General features: G+C 40.6%; 1 protein-coding gene across 1 annotated transcript; it reads left to right on the top strand.

The window, feature by feature from the left end:
- Positions 1-785: 785 nt before the first annotated feature.
- LOC147894473 (3-oxoacyl-[acyl-carrier-protein] synthase I, chloroplastic-like) lies at positions 786-3,898 on the top strand. The gene is made up of 8 exons (XM_087384543.1): positions 786-969; positions 1,116-1,474; positions 1,574-2,005; positions 2,761-2,934; positions 3,018-3,131; positions 3,303-3,404; positions 3,584-3,650; positions 3,786-3,898. The coding sequence occupies exons 1-8, from the start codon at positions 798-800 to the stop codon at positions 3,851-3,853; spliced, it is 1,488 nt and encodes a 495-aa protein (XP_087240669.1). The 5' UTR covers positions 786-797; the 3' UTR covers positions 3,854-3,898.
- The last annotated feature ends 4,896 nt before the right edge of the window (positions 3,899-8,794 follow it).

The raw sequence follows: 8,794 nt of genomic DNA, 5'->3' as shown, positions 1-8,794 counted from the left end.
AAGGAAGGGCACGTTCCTTGATTTTTGGAGAGGACGTGTGCCAACTCTCGAATGTGTGGTTGTGTGTTGATTATTTCAATAATTTTAATGTCTGGTTCTAAAATGAGAAAAAAGTGCTATGTGCATGCAAGCTGCTAATTACTAAGTACAATGTGCAATGTATGAAATGCAAGTGATGAATGCTGATTGGAAAGAGCCAATAATAAAGCAATACCCTAAACACTTACACGGTGATCAAGTTGAATGGACCTTTTTACTTTCTTTATGCAATCTCTGTGCTTTCTCGATAGAGCTGCCGTCTTGGACCTAGTTGTGGAAAGTGCATTGGTTGATGACATGGGAAGGTAAATTTGATGGTACTCATAGTTACTTGAACGATGTTTACGTTTAGCTAAGAATTACACACCCATCTACACGTTCCTTATTGTGGAAAGTGCATTGGTTGATGTTTAACTTACATGGCATGCAAGTATACTATTGAAGCTAACATTTTGAATAGCATCCTTCTTTCACCCTTTTTCTAAAAGGCTGATGCCTTTGGATTTGTCCCTTATTGTGAGCTTATTGTACATTCACATAGTTTTGGATGCTTGTGCATTGGTGATTGAAGTTGTAAGCATTGTAGAAATCTAAGGAGCATTGGGATACAAGGCGAGCATGGAAGGTCCTAAGGAAAGCAAGGGAGACCCTGACAACGTTTTGGAGCTTCGCGAGCATCGCCCTCAACCCATATAAGCTTTTGGCCCTCTTGCTTCCCTTTGCTCCTGCCCTGACGTAGCTTCACACTTCCTTCAGCTATGGCTGCATCCTTGTCAGCCGCAGGCGCCCCTTCCCTTGCTCCTCCTTCCATCTCTGAGCATAATGCTTGGAATCCAGCCCAACGCAGCACCTCTGCTTTCATCGGCTTCGATGGACTACGAGCTGCAAACTGTGAGCGTGTTTCGTTCGCTGCTGTGAAGGCTGGCCAACGTAAGGACCCCTGCAATTTGATGAGAGAGAGAGAGAGAGAGAGAGAGAGAGAGAGAGAGAGGCTTGGTGTGGCTTCTGGTGGAGAGAAAGTAGGGAGATAACAATGTAATACTTCAATGTGCTCATTTTTGTCTTGATGTCGGCAGATGCCAGAAAAGCCCCAGTTCGAGCCATGGCCTCTGCCACCGCTTCTGCCCCAAAACGAGAGACCGATCCCAAGAAGCGCATCGTCATCACCGGCATGGGTCTAGTCTCTTGCTTTGGAAACGACGTGGATGTGTTCTACGACAAGCTCCTCCAAGGGCAGAGCGGAGTCTGCCTCATCGATCGCTTCGATGCGTCCAAGTTCTCGACCAAGTTCGCCGCCCAGATCAAGGGGTTCTCGGCCAAGGGATACATAGACGGGAAGAACGATCGCCGTCTAGACGACTGCCTAAGGTATTGCTTGGTCAGTGGCAAGAGAGCGCTGGAACACGCTGACCTGGGAGGAGAAAAATTGGACAAGGTGATGATACTGTGATTACTGTCGCAGAGATGCATATGGGCAAATCCTGTGCGATCGCAATTTTGATGTATTGGGAAGAGCATGGTGTTGTTGTTGCAGGTTGACAAGCAGCGAGTGGGAGTGCTGGTTGGCACGGGCATGGGGGGACTTTCGGTCTTCTCAGACGGAGTGCAATCGCTGGTGGAGAAAGGATACAAGAGGATCACGCCCTTCTTCATCCCCTACTCGATAACGAACATGGCGTCGGCGCTATTGGCGATAGACTTGGGGTTGATGGGACCGAACTATTCGATTTCAACAGCGTGTGCGACGGCGAACTACTGCTTTTATGCTGCGGCGAACCACATTCGGAGAGGCGATGCAGACATAATGGTGGCAGGAGGCACAGAAGCAGCCATTGTGCCGGTGGGTTTGGGAGGATTCATAGCGTGCAGGGCGTTGTCGACAAGGAACGACGATCCGCAGACTGCATCAAGGCCATGGGATAAGCATCGCGAAGGATTTGTCATGGGTGAAGGCGCCGGAGTCTTGGTGAGACTATCAGTGCTCCTCTTCCTTTTTTTTCCCCACGATTTCCTTGAGTGCAAACAATCTCCATATGTATGTGTGTGTGTATGTGTATGAACATTGTGTGTGCTGTATGGATGTAATATATATGTGTATGTGTGTGTACGTACGTATGTATGTAATATATGTGTGTATGTAAGTGTATGAACAATCTCCATGTGTGTATCTCTTTCACTAAAATGTGTGTGTGTATGTATGTATGTAATATATATGTGTGGGTCTCTCTCTCTCTCTCTCTCTCTCTCTCTCTCTCTCTCTCTCTCTATATTACATGTATACATACATATATATATGCACACATCTACATACATACATACAATGTATGTTACACACATTTATATTTATATTTAATATTGATCTATTTACCATCTTGTAACAACTTATCTCATGCGAGTCTAGCCAAATGAAATACCTCCTATATATTCAATCCCTAAATTGTATTATGTTATCAGCATTCCGAAAAAGAAATTACTTTAGTGAGGGGATTAACATCAAGGAAAAGAGAGAGGAGAGAAGTGTATTTACAATTCGATAAGCTAGCATCAAAAGAAGCTTTGGTTATTTTTTTACATATTCCCTCTCTGCAAATGTAAGCCTGTTAGATTAATTGCCATAACCCTTGTTAAGTCGTATAACTGTCCATTGATTTTTGTTTCTATTGATTAGGGTTTGGAAAGTGCACCTAAATGTGACATCATCCACTTGTATGAGTGTCTCAGGTTATGGAGAGTCTCGAACATGCACAAAAGCGCGGAGCTCCCATTATTGCAGAGTTCTTGGGAGGAGCCGTCACTTGCGATGCTCATCACATGACTGATCCTAGATCAGATGGTCTAGGTGTATCATCGTGCATCCAACTAAGCCTAGAGGATGCAGGAGTGTCACCTGAAGAGGTGCTTAAAGGACTCTCAGTTTGGTGCAATCAGTGGCTCCTTAATTAAGCTAAGTGAGACCTAAAATCCAATCTCTTTTGCAGGTCAACTACATAAATTGTCATGCAACATCCACACTTGCAGGAGATTTGGCCGAGGTAAATGCCATCAAGAAAGTATTCAAGGAGTCTAGAGACATCAAAATCAATGGCACAAAGGTAATCCTTATTGCAATTCATGATATACAACAAACTTGAAGTAAGAAGATTTATTGCTTACGATATAGAAATTTTTAGAACTCTAAAGCAATATAAAGACTCATTCATGTTCAATAGTTGCTCAAGGAAAGTTTAAATGAAGATGTATATGGATTATGTTGTCAAATATAGTCTATGATTGGGCATTGCTTGGGTGCTGCGGGAGGAATCGAGGCCATTGCAACAATCAAAGCTATCACAACAGGCTGGATACATCCTACAATCAACCAATTTGTATGTATATCAAATTACCCAATCAACCATACAAAAACGAATGTAGATCATTTGCAATGTATTATACCTTATTCTTTGAAGCATCAATTGCATCTATTTATTCTCCACATTTGCAATGTATTATACCTTATTCTTTGAAGCATGAATTGCATCTATTTATTCTTCACATTTGTCTGTAGAATCCTGAACCATCCGTCTCATTCGATACTGTGCCCAATGTGAAAAAGCAGCACGAGGTGAATGTTGGTAAGTTGAGTTTCTCATGGAGTGCCTTTCCGATGCATGTTTAGCTTACTGATATTAAACCTGATTCATGATTGATTAGTGAATTATTGTAATAGAGTGTGGGATGATTGATGGACTTGCCATGTTTTGTTGTAGGAATTTCTAACTCATTTGGGTTCGGCGGGCACAATTCAGTGGTGGTTTTTGCTCCTTACAGTACCTAGCCATCGACAACCATTTCCTTGATTATTTTCTTTAACAAGAATGGGTGCCTCTAATCCTAGAAAATGGTTGCCAATACAAATTTTGGCTCCTTTCTTGCTTTCTCATTCAAGAGAGAGATTAACCTTGCATAAAAGAGAACTTCTCATTAATGTAGCCCGATGTAGGAGCAAGTTTACTCGCTTTTCTTTTTTAGGATTTCCAAGCAATGTACTTACGGGATAGTTGTTGTTGAAACTTCCCATTGAGACTTGAACTATATTGAGCTCTGCGAGAGGAATAGCCTTAACCCATCTAAGCTAACTCTTCATTGGTGAGCTTTAAATTCGATTACATGGCATCCTAAGTGGCCTCCTTTTCTTGGCACCAATTGACCTTTCAAGACACAAATGGTGTCTATCTCCTTTTGCCACATAGCTATGTATTACCCCTTGCACTTTAGGAAAGAGTTCAATCCAAATGTTTGTCTTCTTTATTGCTCAAATTCGAAGTCCATTTTATTTTCAATTAAGCTTATTTTTTATGAAGTTCAATTTCACTATATAGATTCTCTACTTTTGATGTTCTTTGTTTGTTACACCACAAAATGCAATTTGATAAATGCAACAAAAGCATTTTATTAGTAAATCAAGTTGTTTTCTAGATTTCAATGTGTTGGGTCCTCTCATATTTGTCAATAAGCAGGGAGCACATATTCTAACTATACAATATCAATACATATAAATTTAAATTTATGTATTTGAATGGTTGGTGGTGTCATGCACATAAAGACCAATGGATTTTGTTGAAGGAATAAATTAATTTGAGCTACTAGATCCATCAAACCAATATCTAAAAGTAACATTGTGAAGTGCCTAGTAAGGCTATAGAAACATTTATATTTATGTTTAGTAATCATATAATTCTATTGATGTTGCTTGTCTTGTGGATGATTTCATAAAAGTGCCCAAGATTAGTTGTAAAGCAATTTACATAGTTTATTGAGCAAATGAATTTGAGAAACACTGCATAGAGAAGAAGATGGAGGAGCAATAGGAGCACAAAGTGTGCATATATGAGTGAAAAATTAGCCATGAGGACCCACAGTTCTCATAAAGGATTCCTTAGTGTAGTTTCTCTTAGATTTTGCACCAAATCTTCTCTAGCCACTCGATGGATCTTGGATTGAACCTTTGTCATGATTACACAATTTCCAAGCACCAGGGGAGCACAAACATGTGGTAATAGGTTGCCCAAATAGCATGTGTGTCTCAACCACACATGACTCGTCTTATGATCTTCATTGAAATTCACATAATGGTCACTAGCTAGAGGTAGAATGAGAGAGAATCATTTCACTTAGCTACCTAGTGAAATATATGGTACACAACAATTGAAGTGGCTATTGTGATGTGCATTATTGAATCTCAAGATTGTTGTGCACCATCACTAGAATATCTAGAATCAATCAATGATACTAGCCATAGGTCTAGCATTTTTTAGTCATAATAAAGGTATTAACACTTCTTTCTTTAAGTTTAACATCGATCCCCATTTGTTATTCTACACATACAAAGGTGAGATACCGCTTCATCCTCCTCAAGCATCTTGCAAATGTTTTTGCCTTCTCCATGAGAAGCCTCTTCACATCTATCCTACATTGGGACCTTTACATGTCATAATAAAACTCTACAAAATCCACCAATGTTTGAAACATCCTCCCTTTCCTTTACTCACCCCTTGTCATCCCCATTTGTCATTGTTTTGCCCATTTTTCCTCACCATTGGCCCTCTACTTCATTATTCTTTCCTCACCATTGGCTTGCCCCTTTTTCCTCACCATGGGTCCTCACCTTTTCTACTCTTTCAACATCCTTTTAAATCAAGTCATCATTCTCTTGCTTCAAACATGATAGCTCCCAAACTTTAAAATCAAGCTTGATTCTCTTGGTTCAAACATGATACCTCCTACACTTTAAATCACATAATCATTCTCTTGCTTCAAACATGTTAGCTCCTATGCTTTAGAATCACCATTAGACCTAGGCTTGATGGATTGAAATATTAACCTAAAATCCCAACAATAATATTGACAGCTCAAAGGCTAACTCTATGATGGTGAAAAGCAACTTAATCATATTGCACACTAGCTTCCCCATACACATGTATACCCCACTCATCAGCTTGTTGTCATTGTTGAGAATCTGTTGCTACATGTATATGGAAGGAAAATAACTTGAGGAAATGAAGAGAAAGATTTAAAGTGATGGGATAGGATGTCTTTCTCCAATTAAAATATCCAAAGAATTTAAAGAAGAGGAGATGGAGAGAAAAATATATGGCTTTCTCTTCCTCTAAAGAGATACACATCTTTTTTTCTCTTTGTAAGCTCCCATAAAGCATGAAGCATGATACCTATTTTGCACTATAGACCTAGAACTAGTAGTGGCTTTTAAATGAGATGCTTCCAAAAGCGTGTGAGAGAGAGAGAGAGAGAGAGAGAGAGAGAGAGAGAAGGAGAGAATTATAGTCTACAAAAGACTAAAAGGTCTATTAACTAATGAAACAAGAATCAATTAAGGATTGAGAGTCCATCAAAACTCTAGTGATAACACCTCCAAGGATGGAAGCTAAAAGAAAAGAGTAATTTCTATTCCTAAGGGATTTCCAAATCCTCTTCCAAAAGAATTTCTACAAGTCAGCAAAAATCTGAAAAATCTTCCAAAAAGGAGCTCTACTGGGCCTCCAACCTGTAAGGCGGGAGCGAAAACTTCCAGATATTACTGAAAATGTAGCAAAGCTCTTCTCTCAGTGCCGTGCCTCAATCTGCTCCCACTCCTTAGGCTCCTACTACATATGCTTTATGGGGGCACCTCCATACAATCAAACCCTCAATGTACCCAAGGGAAAACCTTAGTGCGATGCATACCAATCCACCTTTGCTCTATTGCCCAATCATCCTGTCTATCCACATGGATGGGCATTGGCAACGTCCTGTGTGACCATGAGAATAGGAGTAAATGAGGTAGAGATTGAAAAGCATCATCAAGAGCAAATGAGAAAGAGCCTAAAAAGCATCATCTATCCAAACATCTCTCCCATTAAATTGGTATAGATTGGCATCCCAAACTGTTCTCTTCAATGAGTGAATGCCACCTTCTCTTTCCTCCTGTTTATCTAAAGGCAACTCCACCATGTTTAAGTCGCCTCCAAAAAATGATCCATTGTGCACTAGAGGGTGCAATGATACCATATCCAACCATAAGGGAAAGAAAGGAATTTGAGACTGAAATGCATGTTCCTCCCTTAGTGTCCAAAGGAGACCAAAAGGTATGACCTGAAAGCAATTTACTTGACTTTGGACAATGTTGGCATCCAATTTGTGTTCCTAAATAAAAAGGATGTCAATAGATCTCCTAGTGACACTTGGAAAAAGCTGATTATGAATTAGTTGCCTATGGCATCGATATGGTACACCACATAAGTCCTAAATATTCCAGCTAACAATCATCATCAATGAGAGAAAGAAGGCAAGAAAACCTTACCTGACCTAGTCCTGTGTGGCAAATCTTTTAGGGTTCTGAAGAAGAAGAAAGTCTGTAGGGGGAAAAGAACACCCAATCCTATGGAAAGATGATGTCCTATTGTAGGAAAACCAAAAACCACGTCACCAAAGGTATAGGGCACAAGATTTCTCTCTCAATGGAGAGAAAGAGCTCCTCTGAGCTAAACGTGGCATTGGAATGAATAAGATCTCTACTTGCAAAAAAATTGAAGAGGCAACAACCATATTCTTCCCTCGAGCAAGGATGGGAGACTAAAGAACCGAGGTGGAGCTTGAATAAAGGATGACAACCTAGAAAACGATCCAAAGGAATACTATCAAAGTACTTGTCTAAGGCTAGACTAGGGCATCACTAGTTGCGACTTGAATAGGCTCAAGGGCATCACTAGCCATGTTCAGAATTGGAATATCAACTAGCCCTAATCCGAGTGGGATCCAAGGCAAGAGAAGGGACCTCCTGATCTGAAGGTGATGGAGGAGCACCAACTCTGGGCAACATGCACTGGATGCCAAAGGGTGGTTTCACAAGTATCCAATGCCCACGAAAAATGAGGGCATAGATGTCCGGGCTGTTCGAAGAGGATGTTTGCCTTCAATTCACACAAGGCAGATGGAAATAAGTATTTGTAATAAATTTAAACATTAAGTTACACCAATCACATGGTAGCTAAGTGGTAAGGCTACTAAATTTGTAAGAAGTGATCATGGGTTTAAATCCTCAAAATATACAATTTTGGTTAGCATGAATGGATCCCCCATCCACCTAACTTTTTGGGTAGGCTCTTCATGTTGCCCAAGATTTCTTCACTCAAGCATGAGTCAATTGTCATATCACCTTTTCCACATAAGGTGTCCGCCCGTTTGTGAAATGGACATCAACCTCTTGCATTTTTTCATTGGTTGAGCACTTGTCCTAGGACTTGTGGGCGCCCGATTGTGAAACCAACCTAGCTAGTGCTAGACAAGTGGGACGTGTAGTTGCCGTTGGATGTGCAAGAAGTGCCAGAGGAGTGCTACAAGGAGGGGCCACACCAAAACACTTATCGGGTCTTTTCTTTTTCTTTGGGCAATCTCTAGCAAAATGCCCAAAGGTCCTAGAAATTGCACCATATTGCAAAGAGTTTCTCTTGCATCAACTTTAGAATGAAGAAAATCCCATTAAGAAGAAGTCTAGATAGCGGGGCCAGAGACAATCATAAAATGCTCACACACTTCTTCTTTTTGGGTGAAAATCTCTCTCCACACACACACACACACACACATATTCTTATGATGAATGGAATCAAGAGTATTAAAACCATGTAAACAACCAAGAGTGAAGAGTGGCCTTCCCACAGATTTCGATTGATACCAAGCAATTTACAATGCGAAACCAACACTGTGATGCATGTCATTTTGC

This window comes from Dipteris shenzhenensis, chromosome 14 (genome assembly GCF_047967505.1).
Source record: "Dipteris shenzhenensis isolate YYH24624 ecotype China chromosome 14, Dip_SZ_1.0, whole genome shotgun sequence".
NCBI lineage: Eukaryota > Viridiplantae > Streptophyta > Polypodiopsida > Gleicheniales > Dipteridaceae > Dipteris > Dipteris shenzhenensis.
Note: the sequence above shows the minus strand (reverse complement) of the source record. Positions and strands in the feature narration are given on the sequence as shown.

What these genes read in the sequence shown, in the direction of transcription:
- LOC147894473 (XM_087384543.1), top strand. Translation starts at nt 798, where the DNA reads ATGGCTGCATCCTTGTCAGCCGCAGGCGCCCCTTCCCTTGCTCCTCCT. An exon ending in CAGGAGTGTCACCTGAAGAG is followed by an intron (nt 2,935 to 3,017) that starts GTGCTTAAAGGA and finishes TCTCTTTTGCAG; the next exon opens with GTCAACTACATAAATTGTCA. An exon ending in TCAAAATCAATGGCACAAAG is followed by an intron (nt 3,132 to 3,302) that starts GTAATCCTTATT and finishes TGTCAAATATAG; the next exon opens with TCTATGATTGGGCATTGCTT.